We start from the raw sequence: 24,011 nt of genomic DNA, 5'->3' as shown, positions 1-24,011 counted from the left end.
TTCCCCTATCCCTACCCTGCCACATTCACCCCAATATTTCTCCAAAGTATGATTTGAAATACCATCATTCCTCCTCTGATGGAAACTAATGTTCATTTTCTTGCCCTTGAAAAGAATAATAGTGCTGCCCAGCAGCTGTGAAGAAACCAAACCCTCCAAAATTTGGAGCTGTATTAAATCTTCCCTGCTTTCTGAGGGCCAGAATATATTGCTTACAGCAGTCTGATTGCATGGCAGTCAAAACATTTTCTTCTTAAACACTTCCCCTGCCACCACTACAGTAAGAAAATAGCCATTTATAAAGCTGTGCTTGCAAAAAAATCCAATGCTGTTTGATAAGATCAGGTGTCCTGGCTGTGCATTTGGGGAATATTCAGCAAATAATATCACTTTATATGATACACATTCTATTATTCTCTCTTTATTGTATTTCCAAGAGGAAGTTATTGTTGGACTTGTTTTTTGTATTAATAGGCATCATAGAATGGTATTTTTTTTCCTGGTCTTTAGAGGTTTTTCTCTTCTTTTCTGTTGCTCTTCCTCTATGCTTTCACTTCACCTCTCTATACACAGCAAACATACCCGTGTTTAAATATACATTGTGATGTATAGTTACATAACCCTGTCTTGCAGAGCACTGAAAAATGATCCCTGGCTCTACCTTCTGACTATTTTTTAAAAGTAACAGGGTTTGTGTATAATCTAGCACAATCAAAAGACAGAGGGAGACAAGCTGCAGCTACATAAGGATGGTTTTCCACAAATCAGAACAAAAATAACAGGAATTATGCCCCAACAAATATCATATGCTATGCCTTTGCTAGCCAGCAAGTCTTAAATCCCTGTGTTTGCTAACAAGTGGATCCTGAGTTGAGTTAATGAGCTGGTGATGCAGTCAGTGACTGCTCATTATCATCAGAGGGTTTAACTTGCTGCAGCAACTCAGAAAATAAATTAGTATAGCTCAGGCTGGACTGTGCTGGGAGTGAAATGAGAACTTTTCCTCTCTGCAGCTTTAGCAGTCTTTGGGTTTTCCTGCCTCAGATCAGCCATTCTGAGCTGGATTTTGGACTCTGTAACCATCCATTGCTAATCCATCCAAGGAAGTGATCCCACACTCTGCCTCTCATGAGCAGAGGCAGTGCCCAAACAGGTAAACAGAATCAGATGTCTTGGCAGCTGGAGATGAACAGAATAAAGGGCCATTCTCCCAGGCTGTGGTGAGAGAATATTAGGACTCCAGTTGTCACATAATAGGAATTACAGGAGATAAAAGAGCTCTAGAGGTGTGGAAAGCTCTAACTATGACTTGGTCAGGTCAGGTTGCTTATGAACAAGAGCATGTCAGGAGTCCTGGTACAGTGTTAGAGTGGTCAAATGAAAAGACCTTATTCAGGTACCATTTATGGAAAGAAAATACCCAAAATCTTCACATTCTTTGGCCTACATTTTGTTGGGCTTCATTCCTTAGATAGGAACGTGCCCTCAGATCTGGGGATGAGCAGATGTGCATAAGCACAGCATGTAAATAATAATAATGAAATTTTGTTTTATTTTGGAGTTGTTAGAAAAGCAAAATGTCCCTTTAGGGTACAAATGCAGTAGAAGAAGTTTGGTGTGTTTGTGCTTCAAGACAAAAGTTCTTTATCCTTGGAATATACAATTAAAGAGGAAACTGGTTCAGTTTTAGGATCTGGTTCTGATTGCTCGTGCCTTGCTGCTGTCACAGGATTTTTACACGGTGCTGGAACTCAGAGATGTATGTGGTGAAACTTTAAAACTGAGTCGAGTTTTGGAAATGTTCACCTGTTTAAAAGAAAAAAAAAAAGAAAAAGGAGCCAACCTACAGAGAATTTTAAAAATAGCCCAAGTCCTCCTGGAATTCAATTACAGATTCCTGCCAGCTGCTTCCCCTGCCTGGGACACACATTTTGAGCTTCTCTGTTCCTCTGGCTGTTCCTTGCAGGGGGACAGCCCGTGTGACAGGAGTGATGAAGAGCGAGAATGCAGAGAGAGGTGCTGGGGTGTGGCCCCCTGCCAGGCCTCCATCCCACCTGCTGCTGGGGCTGTCCTTTCAGAGGCACGACTGGAGCTGTGCGATTGTTGTACAATGTGGATGCCGGCTGTGCGGCCACTGCTGGCACCGGCACTTTATTCTCATGCTATGTGCAGTGACTTTTTCAAAAGCTTTTTATTTAGCCCCTGTAGCACTATGTCTTACCAAGAAAAAAAATAAAAAGGCATTATGAGAATCCCATCTCCTTGGATCTGTATTCCGGCTGAGTTCACAGGCACACATTATGTCCCCCATTTGCTAAAACACTGAAGTGCAGACCCTGAGCTAAACTTCAGGCTTCATTTCCCCTGGAAATATATGCAGATTGTAATATATTTGCTGCCCATAAGTGCCTGTGCTGGATTCTCCCATAACATGGACCTTGCCCTTAAGGAATTGTTTCCAAAGTTGTCGTGCAAGGCCAGAAGAAAAAAGCAAAACCAAACAAAAAGACAAAAAATCCAAATTGTGCTTACTTATTAAATTACATGTACTGCCTTTTGTTGTGTATCATCTTTTTTGGTCTGGTTGCAGATGATTCAGCTGTCCAGTTGCAGGAGAACATTTTCCAGCAGTGTAGTTTGGATGTCATCCTCTCTCTGGTATTGTCCTGTTTTCCCCCCATAGGCTTTCTGAGCGTGTGTGCCCATCTGTGTGTGGCAGTGACAGGAGCTTTCCACCCAGGCTGTCTGTCTGCAGGATCTCACTGGTTCTGGGCTGCCTTGCTCTCTTGGGTATCGTTCTACTCTTTGATTGGGAAGAATATGGTTTGAGGGTTTGTGGCAGAGAGATTCATTTACTAATTCATGGGGGAGGGGAGGACAGGGGAGGGAAATAATTCTTTGGTATAGAACAGCAATCCTCCAAGGACACAGTTACAGCGTTTCTTGTTAAAATACAACGTGTGTGTTTTCAAATCGTGCAGAAAATGCAGCGATTCTGTGGCTCAGGCTGTTGCCTCCTTAACCCAGACTGGGATGCAGATACAGCTGCTCTGAGCTGAGCAGTTAGTTCCCTGCTTGATGTCTGGGCCCACTGATTTCAGGAGACAGTCCTTACTCAGGTCTTCACCTGCCACGACATGGCTGCCTGAGAGCTGGGACAGGGATGCCTTGTTGGATTTGAGATTTCCCCCTGGTTCTTCATTCTGGTGCAGAGATCCCAGCAGAACGGATTTTAATTAAGAACCTGATCCACAGCTCTTAGATTTAATGGTGGGACGTGCCTGCTTACAGTGTGCAGTGCTGCCCTGCCTTGGGGATCCCTAGGCTGGCTCCAAATTAACTCATTAACTAATTTCTCTGGCAGAACCGTGCAGCTTCCCCTTCTGGTGCTGCCTTGTGTTTTCCAAGGTTCCTCTCCACAGGGTTACATGGATGCACCCACAGCCTCTCATGAACTGAGGTCAGATTTGATGTTAAACAGATTTTTTTGCTGTTTGATATGTAGATTTTTTTCCTAAGATTTTAACTTGGGTCAAAGGCTGATGCTTCCAAAAGTATTTTTCAAGGAGCCTGGTCCCTGTGTGATAAACATGATGTCTGAGAGGCAGAAGTGCACACAGCAAGGCACTGGAGCTGACAGATTTCAAAGGGCTGTAGCTGGTTGTGTAAGCCATGAGCTTGGATGGTTTGCTGTAATGCTGTTTCCAGGCAGTGTGGGGATTGCATGTGCCGGTGCTGTGTGTTGCCAGACAGAAACCACAGCAATTCACCCTCAACATAATTACCACCTACAGCAAGGCTAGCAGCTTTTAAATGAGGAGGAGTGGGATTCTTTATCTAGGAGAACACCAAGGAGTTTATGTCTTGCTGTAAATCCACCTAATCTCTTTATTAGAAGGAATAGTTACAAACCTCAGCCAACATTGCACATAATGAAGGATTTTTTTAATTTATTTTTTTAAAATAATCTCTTTGATGTTAAACTGAAGCACAGGCAAAATCCAGAAAAATCAGGTGGCACTTCTTGCAGGGATGGTTTTGGGCATGCAGCAGAGCTTTAATGTGCATTTTCAGTGCTTCGTTTCCCTTTCTGGATGCAAAGATTAATATTATTCTAAGTATAGCTCTAGCCACTTACAGGCTTCTTTAGCATGGTTGTTTGCTTAAAACACCAAGAATGTTGTCAGAGGGGGAAATACCAAATCAAAAATTTGTATTTGATTCTCTACTTCCTTTTTCTTACCCACGTTACTAATTCCTCTCAGTATATTAAGAATCAAATTGTTGCTTGTGTATGGATGGGTGGGGGGGTTGTATCCTTCTTGGAGTGCAGACAAGCACAAAGGGATGCTTGGGATTTGATTGATTTGCTGTGTTGGTAGGAGTAACAGATCAGGGGAATGTAAGGTGGCTTCCTTTGCCCCTGATCCAAATCCCATTAAAGCCAGTAAAAAGATTTCTAATGTTATTAGAGCCATGATGGGATCACTCCAGCCACACTTCCCTCATTCCCTTTCTGCCAGCATTGCCTGCTTAGCGTTCCCTGTGGGCTGGTGTGTCTTCCCCTCCTTTGTGTTAAAAAAGGATCAGTCTTACCAAGCAGGAAGTTTTCCACCTGTGCCCACCAATTAACTGGTTTAAAGGTTTCCCAGTCGCTGCACCTGCTCCTCACTGTAACAAAGCTCAGGTAGCTGGAGCAGAAATGTTGCTGCGCATTGCTGCCTGGGGACCTGAGCACCCAAACAAGCCAAGGGGGTCCTTGGCACTGAGTTATTTTCCAATCTACCTACTTAGTTTGCAGATAGAATCAATTACTTTGCCATTTATGTGATCTATATCATTCCTCCTTGTAATTATGGGCACAAAGAAAGCCTGATATTGAAAAAGTGGTCCCTAGTGGCACATATCTAGGGAATTAGTCATTTGGATGAAGAGAGTTTAGTTTTGTGCCCCTTCTGCCTGTGTGCAGTGTGTTCCATGAGGGCTGAAAGGTGGTTCTGTGCTGGTGAAAACTTAGGGTGGTGCCTTCAGTGCAAAATTTCTGGGAACACACCCACTGCCAAAAATGCATGAAAGGAGTGCACTCTCCTTTGTTAGGCAGCTCTGCAAAGAGTTGGAGGAGTACATGTTATTTGCTTATGCAACACTGTAGGCATTGCACATGTGTTTAAGTGAACCTTATGAGCTGAATGCACCTGATAGAGGCTCCTGTCTGCCCCCCATGTCAGCTCCAGCTCCTCTGCTTCCTCCTTATCCTGCAATTTGCAGCTCTCCCAGCACATTGTTCAGCTGCTGTGCCTTATGGTGGAAGGGTCTTTGCAATGAATACATCTGTAATCTGGTAGTAGAAGTATCTTAATTAGCGCTCTAAGAGCCAGCTATGAGCACCTCCCTCAATCCCTGTGAACTTCTCATTGTGCAAGAGTTGATATGATCATAAATCTCCTTGGGATGGATTTTTCATTCCCTGAAATGTAACCCTGGCCTCACCTGCACCTGAACTCTTTTTGTGTGTAATTTAATACCATAAGCAGGAGAAAGCATCTCAAGTGATTTCCTGTGAACCTGTGCTCAAGGTGAGGGAGGAGATGGAGGCATTCACTGCCTGGAAAATGTTTGACTGTTGGATCAATAGATGAGGTAGTTTGGTGTGCACAAGCATCTTTTGCCACTATTGAACAGAGTGGTATGAAGCAGATTTTCTTTTCTTATCAAGACTGTCTGCCAGGTAGGATGGTTGGGCCAAGAGCTGGGCTTGCAGTTGTGAAATCTTTGAAATCTGTGGCCTCTCTTGACTGCTGAAGGCGCTTAGGCACATTCAGCATCTCCCCACACAGCCCCAATGGCCTTTGAAGGCTGTGGGAATGCCTGGTGATATTTCATGTCCTTTAATGCAGTCAGTGTGTGTGATGCCATAAACCCTGGAGTAGATGTTTACAGAGTAACTTGCTCTGTTAAAGGGAAACTTGAAAATAATTGAGTTTTTTTCACTCCCACTTCATGTTCTTCTGTGTTGGCTCAAGTTTGGAGTCCTGATTTAGCTAAAACTTCAGGCAGGAGGACAATATTCTGAGGCAAGCTGCCTACCTGCAGGTCCCATTAGCAGCAGGAGCACAGCATCTTTCAGGAGCAGACTGTAAATTAAGACCTGCAAGATCTGGCTATGTCCTCCCAATCCTGCTTTTGTCTTTGGCTTTATGATCCACAGAGATTTATATTCACATGTCACAAACCAGACCACAGTGGTTATCTCAGAACTCATTGTTATTTTGCAGTGTTTTTCTGAGGCCAGGAGCCCAGTGCTGCAAAGTTGTTTGTAATGTTAAGCTTCTACACCTAAAGCAGTGAGGTCTCCATGGTAACTGTATTGCCTGTACACAGTCCCCAGGCTGCCTTTTCACACAGGTCAGAGAAGGAACATTCCCAGATACTGGCTCAATTTAGTCTGCCTTAAACAGCAGGTATTTTTAAAAAGACACTGGCTCTGATTTTATTTTTTTTAATATAATCTCATCTTTAAGTAGCCATTTGAGCCCCTGTGTTGTGCCAGGGAAAGCAATTTTAAAAAGCCTTAGCCACTGTAGATATGCCTGTTGCTCAGACCTATTCAAATTAAACCTAAGAAAATGCTAAAGGCTTTGCAGCAGAGAATTTCCAAATTAAAGTTTCTACTTCGTGCTGAAGAAACACCCTGATGTGAAGTTTTCAACAGCACAATTTTGAGGTCCTCTGTCAGTCCTGGGGTACTCAGATTCCTGTGACTTCTCCTGTAGTTGAGTCTGTTAGGCTCCAGGATTATCCTCCTTCCTTCCCCATCTTCTTGTTGATATGCAGAATGCATGTTCCTTGAAGATTAGCTTCTGTTCTAATCTAGAATGGCTTTTTTCTGTTGTCTGGAGTACTTCTCTGCATATACCAAAGCCTGAGGAAAATTCTCTGCAAAACTGGAGTTGGAACTTTTTCCTTCTGCCAGCTTACTTCCATCTTCAGCTTTTCCTGTCCCCTTTTTTGGACATCACTTTGCTTCATCTTGGTTTGCTCTGTCAGTTCCTGTGCTGTTGCTACAGTGAATCATCAGGTGTGTTTCTCCTGAGAGTTTGGATTAGAGATTCAAGTGTGGAGGAGGAGGAGGAAAAGGCTCAACTTTCAACCAGATGCTTCTCTCCCAAATGTTCACTTTGCCCTTTTCCAGTCTCCTCCAGAGCTGCTTTGCTAAACAAGGAGGAATGATTAGCAGAGTTACTGAGGGGGAAAAGCCACAAATCAAGTGTCACATATATTAGAATGTGTCATTGGCACAGCCAGGGGACAGGGAGAGAAAAGGCAAATTCAGAGGGGACGAGGAGGAAGAAAAAAGATGGAAGTCAGCAAAGCAGCAGAGACAAAATCCAGATCCTCTCCTGGTCTTCCACATCAGCCCTTCTGCACTATATAAATCTGTCAAGGTTTTGGCTGAGCCTCAGCAGCTCGGGGTGCCACAGCTAGAATACTAATACTACTTCTACATGGAGTGAATTTAAGGTTAGAGAAGGACATTAAGTATGTAGGTGGAGGCATCTGTGTGACACTTCAATGCTCAGCAGTCAAAAAGCCATTTTGTCATCAAATGGACTCACAGGGAGACACAAAGGCACTAATATGTATAGGAAACCAATTTATGTAACCAAGTCTTTTCAAAGTTGTAATTAATTAAAGGAACTAAATAATGGTGACATTCAGGGCAGTCTTATTTAGGGCTAAATGAGGGATCTGGTGTTCATAGGCTGTCATCAGAACTGAGAAATCTGATGCTGTGGCTGTCTCGGCTGTGCAAAGACATTCCTTGGTGTCAGAGTGTGAGAGGTCTTGTACTTACTTAGGAGAACAGGAGAGTCACCTGTGGGAGGGAAGGGAGAGTTTGGAGGGTTACCTGGCTGAGCACGGGGGTGTGAGTACCCAGCTCAACACCAGCTGCCCTTTGCTCAAGAGCTGAAGTGTTTCTACCTGCTGCTGTTTTTATAGAAACCAACAGTATTTTGCTAAGCAGGTAAAATTCAGACCTTTTCCCTGTTGGGCTTTTAGTACTGTACTCTCTTTCCATGGCAGTTCTGCAGTTTGCCTGTTGAAGTCAAGGTTCAAGCTGATGTTTCAGGTCACTGCAGTGCTCTGCCCTGCATGTCTCCTCGACAGAGATATCCTAAAACCTATTTTTCTCTTGAATCTATGTTGGATTGCCCTGGTTTCTGGATCCAGTACAAATAGACTTGGTACTCTTGGTGTTCTCTTTTAACCACATGAGGATTGCTAAAGAGGGTCAGAGCAGAGCATTAAGATGTTGCTCTCTGTGTGGCCATCACCAGATGCTTCAGAAGGTCTAACAATCCCCACTGTAGGCAGAGTTTTCTATTCTTCCTGAAGCCTTGGGATAATCCTTAACAGTGAGATCATAAATCTGTGGCCCCTAAAGCAAGAGATTTTGTCTTCTTTCCCATAGTTGGTTTGGTTTTTTTTTAACATTTGCTATTGTAACTGGTTTTGCTTGTTGTCTATAGAAATGCCCGAATCCTCTTCTGTGTCTTGCTGAATTCTTGGCCTTGGTGACTTCCCATGGCAATGAGTTTTCTACCATATAATTATATGTGGGATAATAATTATTTCTTTATCACTTTTTCATTGACCATCTTTACATTCCGTTGGAGGCCACTTTTTGGGTGGGAGAGGAAACAGGAATTCCTGACCTCCCCAACTAAGTTCATCTTGGTTTTCATATTGAGCCCTCATGCTGGGATGTTGCATGGCATTAATCAGAGAGGTGTCATTAGTGGGGACATCAGTAATCCTGAGGCAAAAATTGCAGTTCCAGGACTAGCAGAGCAGGTTTTCTGCAGCCTCACTGTTAATCTATGCTGTACTTAACAGCTCCAAAGCAGCAGATGACATTGTATTTCCATAGCTACATGCTGTGCCTGTAGGAATGTTCCAGTGCTAATATATTTCTCCTTGGAAGCAGCAGACATTTAGGCATTGTAATGGCAACAGCTTCATAATAAATGTACACTAAAATCTGTTATGATGAAATAGCTAATGCACGTGTGCAGCAAGTCTTATCTGGGACATAAATAAACCAGCAATTTTAGAAAATATTAAATATAAAGGGGCAGTTTTATATTATGGGTGAACAGCTTGCATAGTAAATTTAATATAAACATGAATATGTCTTTTAGTAGTGGGAATTTGAAAAGCTAAGACAGGCTCATGAAAATGTGTCTTCATCTCCCTCTTGTCTCTATCTTTGAACCAGCTGATTTAATTTCAAGCAAATTTTTGGTAAGGTTTTCAATCAGTTCTAGAGTGGCTTCAGTTTTATTTTTTTTCTGTTCAGCCTAGAAGGTAACTTTGCCCTGATCTTGGGAGACTTAGCATTTGGAAATTGCTGTTGCTCCTGCAGTAAGATGACAGCTAAGAAGCCATTGAGCTCTGGCATGACAGCTAATATGCCTCTGAAAGTTATTAAAAACAAAATGTTGCTCTCTTAACAACATTTCAGTTTCATTCAGCAACTTTGGCTAATAGAAATAGTCAGTGAAACTTCTGCTGCAGAGCAAGAGTTATTTCCATGGCAGCCTTCAAAGGATGTTGTTAGGCTTATTTGTTTGAACTGATGAAATCTCAGACTCCATGAGTGCAAAGCTAATACTGGCCTCTAATTTAAGAGAGGATTGAGAACTGCTTTGGAAGCAGAGAGGTTTTTCCTACTGAAAGATGCCTTCAAAACTCAGAATACCTGCCTGTCATTTGGAAGAGACACTCAGAAAGAGCAGCTCCAGCCCCAGGTCAATGCAGGTTTGGGACTCAGGAGGTCAAAGCCAGGATAAACCCTGACTGACCCTGGGAAGTTGCTTATCCTGCTCACTTCTTAATGACATTAATGGGAGTCAGGGCAGCTTGGCCTAACCCAGGGCTGAACCAAGGCCTGATTCAGTGATATGGATAGACTTGAGAGATGGGCTGATTGCAATGCGATGAAGTTCAACAAGGCCAAGTGCAGGTCCTGCCCTTTGGCCACCCCAACCCCCTGCAGCGCTCCAGGCTGGGCACAGAGTGGCTGGAGAGCAGCCAGGCAGAAAGGGACCTGGGGGGACTGAGGGACAGGAAGCTCAACAGGAGCCAACAGTGTGCCCAGGTGGCCAAGAAGGCCAATGGGATCCTGGCCTGGATCCAAACTAGCGTGGCCAGCAGGCCCAGGGCAGTGACCCTTCCCCTGGACTCTGCCTTGGGGAGGCCACACCTTGAGTGTTGTGTTCAGTTCTGGGCCCCTCAGTTGAGGAAAGAGATTGAGGGGCTGGAGCGGGGCCAGAGAAGAGCAACGAGGCTGGAGAAGGGACTGGAGCACAAGTGCTGTGGGGAGAGGCTGAGGGAGCTGGGGGTGTTTAGCCTGGAGAAGAGGAGGCTCAGAGGTGACCTCAGCACTGTCTGGAACTCCCTGAAGGGAAGTTCTGGCCAGGTGGGGGTTGGTCTCTTCTCCCAGGCACTCAGCAACCGGACAAGGGGGCACGGGCTCAAGCTCTGCCAGGGGAAATTGAAGCTGGAGAGCAGAAAAAACTTCTTTGCAGAGAGAGTGCTCAGGCATCGGAATGGGCTGCCCAGAGAGGGGGTGGATTCCCCATCCCTGGAGGTTTTTAAACTGAGCTTGGCCGTGGCATTGAGTGCCATGATCTGGTAAAGGGACTGGAGTTGGACCAAGGGTTGGACTTGATGATCTCAGAGGTCTTTTCCAACCCAATCCATTCTATGATTCTGTGATTCCTCATTCCTGGAGAACAAACCTGCCAAGTTCCTTTTTTTTTGCAGCCTCCCGAGGGATCAGCACTGGGGTTATCATAGAGCCCAACTCTTCTGTGTGGCAGGACCGCCTTTGCCAGGGCAGTATCAGAGCTCAGATCTTCAGTGCTGTTGGTTGAGTCCCCAGATTATCCACTTCTCATACTTTATCACGGGGTCCTTTCCTTCTAGTGTGGCCTCACCTTATAATGCCATTAATTTGCAGTTACTTGGGAGTGGATTTGCTGTTTGAGGAACAGGACTGTGGCTCTTTGTGGTGACAGCAGCTCTGTCCATGCTGAGAGTCAGCAGAAGGATCTGAGGTCCTCAACAGACCTGTTGGAGGGGGTTGCTTAATATTTAGTTGCTATTTACCACCTCTGGCAATCAAAGGAAGACTCCTAGAAATGATGAAATTACTTGGATTTGCTTTCCTAACAATCAAAAGCCCATCCTCATATTTTAGTGGGGTTTTTTATTTATTAATTTTTGTTATTTTTTCTGGTCTGGCCACACGGATTTCACGTTTCCAAGTACTATTCCAGGGATGGGGTGCACTATAAGTTAGTTGGGGGGGGTGGTTTTTGTTTTGGCCTCTTTCTTTTACTTGTAAACTAGATTTCTCATACAAGCACATAACTTTAGGTGCTGAACTTCCAAGTGCCAGCTATCATGAAAAGGATTATACAGTGAGGAGAGCTGACATGAATAGAAAATTCCCAATCAAGTTCACTGGAAATTTATTCAAACTACTGTTTTTTAAAACTGGGGAACATGAATTATAAATATTTTCAAATTATACCTGTCAAAATGGAGAGCTAATAAAGCACCTGCCTTGTAGTATTGTCTAACTTTGCTCTACTTTTCTGTTAGTCTGAGATGCCACCTAATTTCATAGTTACAGTGGAATCAGTGCAGTAGAGGGAAAGTGGTTGGTTTTGGTGAGGTGTTGGGATTGTTTTGGGACAAGACAAATGTCCCATGATTATTTTGCAGTGTTGAGAATGAGTTTCTTTTAATGTCACTTCTGAGTAATTAATATTAACTGTGAATATTTGTATATGTTGGAGAAAGTGACACAGGTCATGGTTTAATGATATTTACACAATAAACCCCCAAACCATGAAGCAGTTACTTAGTATTGTATTAGCACAACCCAGAATTCAAGTCAAATCATCCCAGAAACCTCTAACCTGGATTGCAAAATAATTCTGATAACCTGGTTTAGGAAGTGCATAGATTGCTTCAAAGGTAAGCAGTGACATGAGCACCTGGAAAGCCTCAGAACAAATTCTGAATTTCTGAAGTGCCATCATCAGGCTTTGGGGTGTCCTAATTCAGCCTTCCAGTTCCTGAAGGGAGTTTACAGGGAAGATGGAGAGAGACTATTTCAAAAGGCCTGGAGTGACAGGACAGGGGGAATGGCTTCAAACTGACAGAGAGGAGGGTTAGATTGAATATTGGGAAGAAATTCCTCCCTGTGAGGGTGGGCAGGCCCTGGCACAGGTTGGGCAGAGTAGCTGTGGCCGCCACATCCCTGGAAGTGTCCAAGGCCAGGCTGGATGGGGCTCTGAGCAACCTGGGAGAGTGGAAGGTGTCCCTGCCCATGGCAGGATGAGCTTTAAGGTCCCTTCCAATCCAAACCATGCTATGATTCCGTGATCTTTAGTAGTAGACAGGGATGGAGTTGAGAAAATCAGTGGAGCTGGTGATGAGTAAAAATGAGCAAGTGAAGACTGATCTAGAGAAGCATCTCCTGAGCCAGTTTGAAAGCCCTGAGCCAGGAGATGAAGATCCTGGCACATCTCATTCCAAACAGGACAGATAGTACATCTGCAGTGCATCCCTGAGCTGGTAAATCAGGGATCTGTGGTGCTTTGGCTTTGAAGTTCACCATAATAGAACATGGTGAAAGAGAAGAATGTCATGAAACTGCCATTTGGCCACTTGCATTATTTTCCCCAGCTACCTGTTTATAGAATGTCAAAGCACAGTAGTGCTTCTAAGTCTGCATCTGGAAATTGTCTGTTTGGGTAAATATTCACATCAGGGCACTTAGGGGGAAACTTTTTGTCTTGCAGAGCACGAGGAGTTCCACACAGAAATCCTGTTACCAAATAATAGGATTTGTGTGCGCAACTCCCTGTGCATCACTTTGAAAGTTTACCCCCTGCAGCATAAGAGTGAGATGATTTGAGTCTCTGTGCTTTTCAGCTCTGGTCTTTTCCTGCAGTTTGTTATTGATGGTGCAGCCACAAATGCTGCTGAATAATTGTGATCAAACCTTACATTGTTTTCTTTCAGTGCTGGAGAACTTTGGGTATTGTGTTTCTCGGTGCTTTGTCTTGTACCAGGGGAAGTTGCAAAGGGAGAAGGACATGGGTGCAAACATGACCTGCTTTGTAGGTGCACAGTTTATCAGATAGAAACCCAGTGAGCAACAGCACAAGTGACAGATGCAAACAACAATATCTGCCCACAGCTAAGACCTGTTCTCTCTCTCTCTAAATTCATATATATTTATGTAGAGGCAAAAAAAATGGACATTTGACAGCTACTGGTATTGTCTGACCCAACAGAAAAAATGACATTATTACAAAATGAAGCTGCATTTTAAAAATGTTTTCTTCTCAGTCTAAACCTGAATGTCCCAATGCTGAGGTTTTCACTAATCCAAGTAATTTTTCTGTCCTGCTGTATTCATAGGGGAGATGCTTTTCAGAGATACTGAAAAAAACCGGCCTCTTTTAATATGACACTTTCCTCAGTTTCTTCAGGGTGCAGAATTGGCCAGTTACCAGGCAAAACCTGGTTTTCTTGCAGTGTGTCCAGTATTCTTGTCACTATCCATATTGAAAGTAGATTGGCAAGAGCATTTGTTTTGAAATATTTTGGCACTTAAGCTTCCAGCTTTCTATGGAACCTGGGACTGCAAAGGAAAAAAGAAATAAAAGGCTGCTGAAAAAAATAAACAACTTTTTTAAATCACTGTAATTTTGTTTTAGAGGAGGTCTTGCTTGTGTTTTTTATCTGAATCTCTGCACCAGTTACAACTTGGAGTTTATCCGTGAGTGTTTGTGATGGAGGCAGTTTGTGTGGAGACAAGTGGGATCCCTCCCAGCTCTGTGTAGGATTGAACAATGGCACATTTTAAATGTGGGGTGTCTCTGCCTAATGAGACACAGCTGAGAGGTGTGGGTGGCCCCTTCTGCTCTCCCAGGAGAACTGTCTCATCAAGTCTGGTGCATATTTTGGGTTGGGGTTGTTGGTTTTTTCTTCTTTTTAGACTTGGATAAAACACTTTTGCCTGGCAAAGTGTATGTCTGCTCCTTCTCCTGCTGCAATTGCTGGCAAACCTCCCATGGATTTTGGATTTTAGTGGAAGCAGGGCTGGACACCAGCTGGACCCAACCTCCTATTTAAAAGTGCTTTTTTCCCTGGGGTGGCTGAACACCCCAGAAAGCAAATAACCCTGCTGTTGGGTGTCATGTTTTATTGGGGAAAATATATCACTTCCAACTATCAGTTGGCCATGAAAACATCTTGTTGCACAAAAGATCAAACCCAAGAAAAAAGCTCCCTCTGTGTAAAAACAAACAAACAACTCCCCTAAACAAACAACTTCCCCCAATTCATGAGCCCCCCTGGAAGTTGCTGGCATCCTGCAAACAGAAATTTTCCATTTTCTGGCCATAATAGGAGTCAAGACTGCAGGGCTGCCTTCCAAGCTCATGCTTGTGCAACACCATGCGTGTGGTAGCTGTGGCCTCAGCTGATCCCTTCTGCAAATGAGAAGATGTCTGTGTCATCTTCCATTTCAAGAGCAGGTTGGATCATAATTTAAAGGGTCATAAAACTTCCATGTGTTGCATCTTCACAGAAGCCACTCGCACAAAAGTACTTCTCCTGCTGTGTTTTGTGTCCAAGAGAAATCAGGGAACAAAGTGGTTTGAAAATGGGTGAAAAGCAACAACAAAAAAGTAATCCTGAAACAGGCACTCGGACCAAGCAGAATAGAAATTTCATTATAAGTTACGAGAAGAAACACGGAGAAGGAGGTGTTTTTTTAAACAGCCTTCATAGAAAGCCAGGCTTCTAACCTCATCTATATTTACTGCAGGAAAGGGTGGCATGATGTCTTCATAGATTATGTGAGATGACATATTTTTGTCCCCCAGCTTGTTCTCCTAATGTAGACCACAAGATCTTCAAATAGTTTCTGTCTGAGAAGCCACCTAGTCGTGGTTTAGTAACTGCCAGCAGTACAGACTATCACACCTCTTCTTAAGCTGTTCCAATAGCTAAATGCCATTACTGTTAGAGAAAATAAAAATAAAATTCCTAACCCACAAACTGAACAACCCAGCTCCCTCTGCTTCTTCTCTAGCTGACTTTCTCCGTCTTCAGCTTCTCACCAGCATGTCTTGCACCTTTTATCTTTAGGCTGAAGTCATCCATTATCAGATTTCTCCTGTAGAGAGGGAGAAACAGAGCTCATGCTTAGACTGATTAGCTCAGTAGATTGAGAGCCTTGAATTTCTGATGAGAGGGCATGTTTGGGTTTTTTTTCCTCTAATCACTCTCATGTAGCTTCTCCAAACCTCATCCAGTTTGTCAGCAACTTCTGGAGTTGTGGACACCCAACTTGTGGTGTGGGATTCCTGCAGTAACGTGGCCCTGAAGAGTCTCTCTGCATATCAGCTCTTGGTGTCCTTCTCAGAATCGTGGGATTTGGGGAGTTGTCATTTTTTTCCCCCAAGACCTTTCGTTCTTCCCCAACGTCATGGCCTCCTACAACAGAATCTTTCATTTTTTTGTGTTCTGCATTTTTTTGTTATTAAGATATGCAGAGGTTTGGACACAATGAGGCTCATACTGTTTGCTTAATAAAAGTTTCCTAAATTATTAGTAGTGACTTGATCTCATCCCCCCATTTTTGTGTGTCCTTTCTAAACATTATTAATAATTATTTTCTTTATTCTTTCACTTCATTGAAAAAAAACCCAAACAACAAATCAGACAGACACTAAATACTTTTCATGAGATTGTCCATTAGAAGCCTCTGCACTTGTTTTCTTGCTTTAAATTGCACATTGAATTCTGTCAGTCAGTTGTTAAGCCATTTGGTAACTGTCCTTATGGGCTTTATCAAAAACTCTGACTCACATGATTGGGTCACACTGCACAGTTTATCAAACTTTACCAGAATTATATTTTAATTATTAGCAAAAGCAGAAGATAATCTTCAGAAGTTTCAGAAAGCCTGTTTTTGTAAACCCTTATTGAGGCAATTATTACAACATGATGCCAGTATTAAAACTGTCATTGGTTTTTAGTAGCTTCCTTTGATTTTGTGTTAATGGAATGCAAAGTCAGATATTCTCTGTTTTTTTTCTCCAAAATTGATATCAAACTTACTGCAGAGGGTTGGATATCAGTAAGAATTATAAAAAGTACTCCCATGTACTTTTAGAAAAGTAGCATTGCACGTGAGAGTTCTCCCAGTTCTCTGGGATTTTGTATCTGCTCCAAACTTCCTGAAAACCCAGAATGGTGGACCAGAGATCCCAGACAGCTCCTCTTTTATGTGTGGCTGCAAGTTATCCAAATGTAAAGACTTAACATGCCTAATTTTCATGCAGCATTCTGGTTTAATACTGAAATAAACTCACAACATGATCCATCGTGTCACAGAAATACTTGTTGGACGTGGCTGCCTTTTCTGTGTTGTCCCTGATAATCTGAGTATTCCAACTTCATTATTTAATCACAGAATCCCAGACTATTCTGAGTTGAAAGGGACCCACAAGGCTCATCAAGTCCAACTCTTAAGTCAGTGGCCCACACAGGGGATTGAACCCATGACCTTGGCATTATTATAACCAAGTTTTAACCAACTGAGCTAATGTAGAGTGAGAAGCAGAGGAGACCACAAGATCCTCTAGTCTGGCCTTGAACATCATAGATAGAATTTTGATTTCTTAGGAAGTGTGCAGAGTTCTTTGGGCCAGGACAGATGATGTTTGGCAGTGTAGACCAGAGCCTTAGGTATCCCTCTCAGCCCTTGCTTGCTGGCCCAGAACACCCCACCCTTATGTGGGCCCAGCCTTTTGCAGGCTCAGAGAAACAAAGTGAATAAACCATTGTATTGAGGCATTTAAATCAAGTTGAAAACCAACGAGTATAATGAAACACGGACTGAGAAAACGTAATTTGTTTGTGTCTACATGTTCCTATTGGAATAATTATTCCCTATTGGAAACTTTTGTCTGTCAATCCCCAGCTATTTAAGACTGCAACAACAATATCCAATTGTTGCTTCCTTGTGCCCTCAGCCTTTATCCGAGCTTTTGTTAGGGACAATGCAGTGGCATTCATCAGCAACAATACCACTGTTATGTTTCATTGTGGGTTTTTTCCCAAGCTATACAATGTTCTAGCCATTATGGAAGGCTTGCAGTCAGCTGAGTGATGTTTACATGCCACTTCCATACCCCTAATAAGAATTCTAAAAGAAAGTGTATTGTTGGCAGCAGGGGAGAGGTTCAGCTCGGAAGGTCGGGACTTCTGCCACGCACAGGAACGTAGTGGGGGCAAATAGCACTGCCCTGCCTCGTGTGCCTTTCTTTTTGGCCTCTGATTTAGCAACAGGAGTGTCAGTAATAGCTGCTGCAAACTGCTTATTCATGCTGCTGCTGTGCTCAGTGGCTTTGAGGCAGCATTAATTCTGTGGCTGTGCTAAGTTTGCAAGGCCATTGACGGCACGGCACGGCTGTCTCACTCGCCCTGGCAGCAAATTTGTGTCATCCACGTGATGGGGCTCTTCTTGACTGTGGTTTTTGGCATTCCCATCAAAGCATAACCAGCAGAATCAGCACTTTTTCTGGGAGCAGGGTCTTTCCAGCCTTTTCCAGCGTGGTACCTCCCACCGGAGTTGATGATACATTCCCGGAGTGTTTTCTCGGGCGTTTCCCAGCCCCAGTTTGTGGGGCTGCTCTGCTCTGCTCTTTGTAGCAGCAGCTGATTTCACGAGGCTCATGCAAGTCATATGGGCTGCCTGAGGTCACCACAGAGGGCATGAAGATTGTGAGTCTGCAGAGTGTGGGCTGAGCCTGAGGGCGTGTTTCTGGCACAGCTGTTGGGCAAAGCAGAGGTGTCACCACATCCCTGACTCGTAGAATCACAGAATCATAAAATGGATTGGGTTGGAAAAGACCTCCAAGATGATCAAGTCCAACCCTTGGGCCAACTCCAGTCCCTTTACCAGATCATGGCACTCAGTGCCACGGCCAAGCTCAGTTTCAAAACCTCCAGGGATGGGGAATCCACCCCCTCTCTGGGCAGCCCATTCCAATGCCTGAGCACTCTCTCTGCAGAGAAGTTTTTTCTGCTCTCCAATTTCAATTTCCCCTGGCAGAGCTTGAGCCCGTGCCCCCTTGTCCTATTGCTGAGTGCCTGAGAGAAGAGACCAACCCCCACCTGGCCAGAACTTCCCTTCAGGCAGTTCCAGACAGTGCTGAGGTCACCTCTGAGCCTCCTCTTCTCCAGGCTAAACACCTCCAGCTCCCTCAGCCTCTCCCCACAGCACTTGTGCTCCAGTCCCTTCTCCAGCCTTGTTGCTCTTCTCTGGCCCCACTCCAGCCCCTCAATCTCTTGCCTGAACTGAGGGGCCCAGAACTGAACACAACACTCAAGGTGTGGCCTCCCCAAGGCAGAGTCCAGGGGAAGGGTCGCTGCCCTGGGCCTGCTGGCCACGCTAGTTTGGATCCAGGCCAGGATCCCCTTGGCCTTCTTGGCCACCTGGGCACACTGTTGGCTCCTGTTGACTCCTGGCACTTTGGCTTCTGTAACTGTTGTCTGAATTCATGGGAAGTTGATCCTAATAATTAAGACTTGGTCCTTGGAACAAGGAATGAGTCCTGTGCCTTAATTTGGGTATGGGGGAAACAGGATTCCCCTTTCCATTGCAGATGGAAAAGCATCTTCCCATTCCTGCTCCTCCTGGTGTCTCTGAAGGGAAGGAGGCAGGAAGAGCTGAGATGTGCTAGCAGTCACTTGCTCCCAGACAATCAGAGCCCAGTGTAAGTCATTCACTTTATTAGTCAAAAGCTTTATGTTGGTCTTAACCATTGTGCTGGATAAAATCAAGGCTGTTTGGATTGAACAATAAAACTGGTGACCACAGGTACTATTCTTAACTATATATAGATGGCCCTTGGTGTTGCTTCCCGTGACTGCACCGTGACTGTTTATATAATTTGCCATTAGTCATCAACAGACTGCAAAGATTGCTGGTGGAGGTGTTGACTCAAACTGAGGGGTTGATCAACCGGTGTGGCAAATGCCAGCCTTTCTGATCAAAAGGTCTTGTCTCAAGGCAGTGTCCGTTCTGGGTCGAGTCCTAGTCTGGATTTAGGACAGGATTTTACTCTGTGATCCCATTTGTGTGATGCAGTTTTATGATTTTGGGATATATGGCTGAGAAGTCTTGCAAAGAGACTTTATCCTGCTTCTTAGTCCATGTTTTTCAGTTCCAGTGGCAACTTTTTTTTGCTCAGTTTGTCTTCTCCAGGTGATGTGGAAAATGAGATTCCCTTTCCTGTAAGACTGAATTTTGGGCACAAATGGAGACAGGATTTGAGCAGGAGGAACTGCTGCTCTTACCCATGTCAAAACTACCTATGAGCTTGGTTAGCCTTTCCTGTCCATCCATGCAGGGTTAAACCCCAACAGAAACCAGGCTGGGAAGGAATCTGTCTCTGTGTGAGTTCCTCAGAGACCTCTGGTTCTTTGTCTTCCTCTGCAGTGGCTTAAGCTTACCTAGAAAACCCACCTGATAAATTCCCTGGCACTGCAGATGTGTAGGTGACATTTATTTTCCTTGCAGCCATTGCATTTAAAGCTTTTGGTATTTTATCAGAGGCCTTGCACGTTTCTTGGCTGTTTGAGGGAACTCTGTACAGACTATCAAATTAAAACACCAGACTGTGAGAACTAGGAAAGAATGGTTGGTTTGTGTTGTCAGATGACACACAAAATCCTGCGGTGTGGGCACTTGTTTGGGGTGCACAAGCCCATTGTCTCTGAGGTCAGTGAAGTAGTGAAAACCAATCGAGTAAAAGTAAGGAAAGAGTTGTTCCATTTTGCTGCCAAGCTGTTCAAATGACCAACTCTCCCCTTCTGTGGTATCATCAGAGACCTTGGGTACTCTTTTCTTTACAAAATCTTAGTTTTCACATATACCCCAGTTGTTGTGTCACCTTCTGCCTCTGTAAAGCTGAATGTTGACTGCAGGTGTTTCCAGGAGACTGAAGGCACAATAAAAGTGCCAAGTAATTGGTGCCCCTGGCTCTTATGTTCTGCAACACAAGACATGTTGGATTAAGTGAAATGAAAGGGAAGATCTTCAGGGAACTGCATGCAAATTTTGACTGGCTGTGGTTTTGGAAGTCAAGGAACAAGGCAATACAGGGAGTGCTTTTTAAGCTGTTCTATCAAGTGTCATATATCTGTTTTAATATTTCATGTGATGTAGCTTCTTTCAGACGATCAGCTGGATTATCTGAGATCAGAGGAAAGGGAGTGATACTGCTCAGCTGCAGAAAATAGGAAGAAAGCACTGCCATGGCAGGGTAGGGCACAGACACACTGACTGCAGAGCATTGGCTATTTATGGAACTTGTTTCAGTGCACACATCTTGCAGATAGCCAGTCAGAGTTCTTGAGGTGGAGGTATTTTATTTATAATCAATATGTTTAAAAGAAACTTTAGAAAAAAAAAGTTTATACAACACTGTTTTAGAATTCTTCCCATGGGTTTTGTTGGATAAGACCATCAGATGTTTGTTTTCTGGACAAATTTACTATTTGTGTGCTTACTAATTATAATGGAAAAGCCTAATAAATTATGTATCTATGTTCAACAGCTTGTTTTTGAAACAAAGCAAATTGGCCACAACTCTCATTCCTCTTATTTCTTTTTACCTTTCTCTTAAAGGGCAACACTTTGAGGAAAATACTCCTGAACCGCTACTTTAAAGGGGAATATGGAAGTGGCATGAATGGGCCCCTGTGTGCCACCTACAGCAAAACTGCACAAGTGGGAGGTAAAGCAACACACAGCACTTCAGGAGAACAAAATTAGCAGCACTGGGGTTTTTCTAATAGGCACACTGGAAGTGCTCCAGGGATTTAGTTGGTAAATAAATCAAACGTGTTCTGTAACTGGTCAGAAGAGAGGTAGGACCAGACTTTTCCTATTTTTAAGTTGAAAAGAAGCCACTTGTCTCAGATGGGTTCTGTGGGACCCACAAAGATCATTGAGCCCAACTCCTGGCCCTGCACAGGACATTTGGAGGGACCAAAGTAGGTACCAGTAAATCAGCACCCAGAAGTTCAGCAAAGTACAAAATGTTTAAACAGAGATGTTGCTGTTTCTGGAAACTAAATGTTTCTTTTACAATTCTAGATCATTTACTGATACATGAAAAAAAATGATATAAAGGGAAGCTTCTTGCAAAGACACTGATTAGACAATGGAACAGATCCCCTCGAGAATGTGTCAGTTCTTGATGAACCTGCTGGAACTACCTTGAGCAGGAAGTTTGAGTAGATGATCTCTGCAGGTCCATTATAACCCAATTTTTTTGTATTGTTTTTGTAGAAGCCACAGAAGGTTCCTGTAGGATGGGTTCTAAGCAAACCCAAAATAAATTAGCTCAGTTGGTTAAAACTTGGCTTTAATAATGCCAAGGTCATGGGTTCAATCCCCTGTGTGGGCCATTGACTTAAGAGTTGGACTCGATGAGCCTTGTGGGTCCCTTTCAGCTCAGAATAGTCTGGGTTTCTGTGAGGCAGAAATTGGGTACAGAGCCAGGTCAAAACACCTGCCATTGCATTTTCAGCATATATTAAAGGCATGCTCAGATTTGTGGCATTTCCAGATGTTACCCCACTGATCCTCCATGACTCTTTCAGTGTAGACACTGGAAATATTCAGTTTTGATATCCTGCCCACCAGATTTTTCCCCTTAAGAAACAAGAGAGTAAAAATTTACTTTTCTTTTAGTTCTCTCTAAAAATTGTATGTATGGCTTCATCACAAGCAAATTCTACACCATTTAAATCAGATTAATCAAAGTAGTACTGACTGATTATAGCAGTGCTATATTTTTCTTAATGAAGTAGACACAGTTACATCTTTACAGAGGTAAGTACAGCAGGAAAGATGATTATCTGTGATAATAAAAGATGGCTGATTTAATGAGCTAATGCAATTGAGCAAAACTTCTTCAACCCACACCTTTACTTTGGATTAACTCAGGTCTCTGTTCTTAAAGAACGTCATCATGACGTTAATGATTGAGGAGTTGTGTTGGCAACAGCCTTTGGCTGGGAGGTCATGGCCATAACCAGAGTGGATTTAGCAGGACACAGTCTTGGTGCAGGTGAGACCTGAGACTGAAGAGCAGCTTTAAAAGTGGCCTCAGAGCACTGACCACACTCCCAGTTTAGTGTGTGCAGCGGTGGAATTAAAAATTAAACAAGGGGTTCGGTGAACAAATCAGTGACTGCATTTCCAACTTCCTTATTGTCTGTCATGACAGAACAATGGTTGGGGGACTTGTTTTATTTCTCATTCTTAGAGCCCAGCACTGCTGTTTCAGACAAAAAAATCTTGTTCTTATCAAGGGGGATTTTGCCTGAAACAGAATTTCCAAACTAAATTTATTACTTTGCTATTGTGTGCATCATTACTAGTAGGAGATACATTTCCACATCCAGATGTGTCAACAATGAATGGGATGTATGTGTCTTAATTTGCAGGTGGTTTTTCAGGACAAGACTCAGATAAGTCTGGGGTGACCATGTTTGATATTCAGTGCCTTCTGGATAAAGAAGGGGCCTCAGAACTGGTGATAGATGTTATAGTAAACACCAGGAATGACAGGATTTTCTCGGAAGGCATTTTGCTTGGAATTGCATTGCTGGAAGGTGGAAATGCACAAACACAGGTACTTATTTAATATCCTTATTCACATATTGATTTTCGAAAGCGCAGAGTCTGGAGACAAATAAAAAGAACCTTTTTGCTGTGAGTTCTGTGAAAAGTTTGTCACTGTAATATGTCTCACTGTAATACAAAGGTAAATATGCCCTATTACTATGCAATATCTCACAGTGTAGACTCTTCAATAGAAGAAAAAGTTTTTCAGCTCTCCCTTGCTTTGTGCTTCTTTTAATCTGGTCTTTCCCATGTGGGCACTGTCTCCATTTATTTTACATCACTCTTTGTCAAATCAAAAATAATTATCCTTTTAAGTATATAATAGCAATAAAAAATATTTCCTGGAAACCTTCAGGGACATTTATCATAGTCTCCAAAGGGAAGAAAACTGGGCAGCTGAGAAGACCAGTATCCCAGTCCATAGAAAAGAGCTGCTTTAAACTGTGGATTTTTGTTTTTATTCTATCCCTCTCATCCAACTTCAGCTAAATAAGATGATTGAGGACACAGAGAGAACTGAGATGATGAGGAAAGGCTGGGAGAGTTGGGATTGTTCAGCCTGGAGCAGAGAAGGCTTTGGGGTCACCTCATTGTGGCCTTGCAGTGCCTGAAGGGAGCTTACAGGGAAGATGGAGAGAGACTGTTTCCAAAGGTCTGGAGTGACAGAACAAGGGGAATGGCTTCAGACTGACAGAGAGCAGGGTTCGATTGGATATTGGGAAGAAATTCTTCCCTGTGAGGGTGGGCAGGCCCTGGCACAGGTTGGGCAGAGTAGCTGTGGCTGCCCCATCCCTGGGAGTGTCCAAGGCCAGGCTGGATGGGGCTCTGAGCAACCTGGGAGAGTGGGAGGTGTCCCTGCCCATGGCAGGGGGCTGGAATGAGATGATCTTTAATGTCCCTTCCAACCCAAAACATTCCCTGATTCTGTGATTGTTTATCCCTGACTGTGACCAGCAGAGTTACCAGAAGGGAGGAGAGTTGTGGGAGAAGACCCAGGATTCACTAAATGGCAGGACTATTTTAAGCACTGGGCCTACGAGGCTGTGAACTCTCCAATTTCTACTGCCCCTAATGTTGACAGGTTAACATCAGAGCTTTAATTAAAAGTGCATCATAAACATCCTCCCCATCGTATTTTTCCCTTAGTCATTCCCTGTCCAAGTTTCTTCTTCCCATAATCCCCTAGGGTTCCTTTCCCGCCACT

General features: G+C 43.6%; 1 protein-coding gene across 3 annotated transcripts in view; it reads left to right on the top strand.

Moving 5' to 3' along the window:
• ITPR2 (inositol 1,4,5-trisphosphate receptor type 2) overlaps positions 1–24,011 on the top strand; it is a 243,975-nt gene that overhangs the window by 140,316 nt on the left and 79,648 nt on the right. For all 3 annotated transcript variants that reach the window (XM_071551613.1, XM_071551611.1, XM_071551614.1), the window contains 2 exons: positions 20,798–20,906; positions 22,627–22,814. In XM_071551613.1, the coding sequence (XP_071407714.1) occupies positions 20,798–20,906; positions 22,627–22,814 (297 nt within the window). The remainder of the gene's footprint in view (positions 1–20,797; positions 20,907–22,626; positions 22,815–24,011) is intronic.

The sequence above is a fragment of the Pithys albifrons genome, chromosome 3, assembly GCF_047495875.1.
Source record: "Pithys albifrons albifrons isolate INPA30051 chromosome 3, PitAlb_v1, whole genome shotgun sequence".
NCBI lineage: Eukaryota > Metazoa > Chordata > Aves > Passeriformes > Thamnophilidae > Pithys > Pithys albifrons.
Note: the sequence above shows the minus strand (reverse complement) of the source record. Positions and strands in the feature narration are given on the sequence as shown.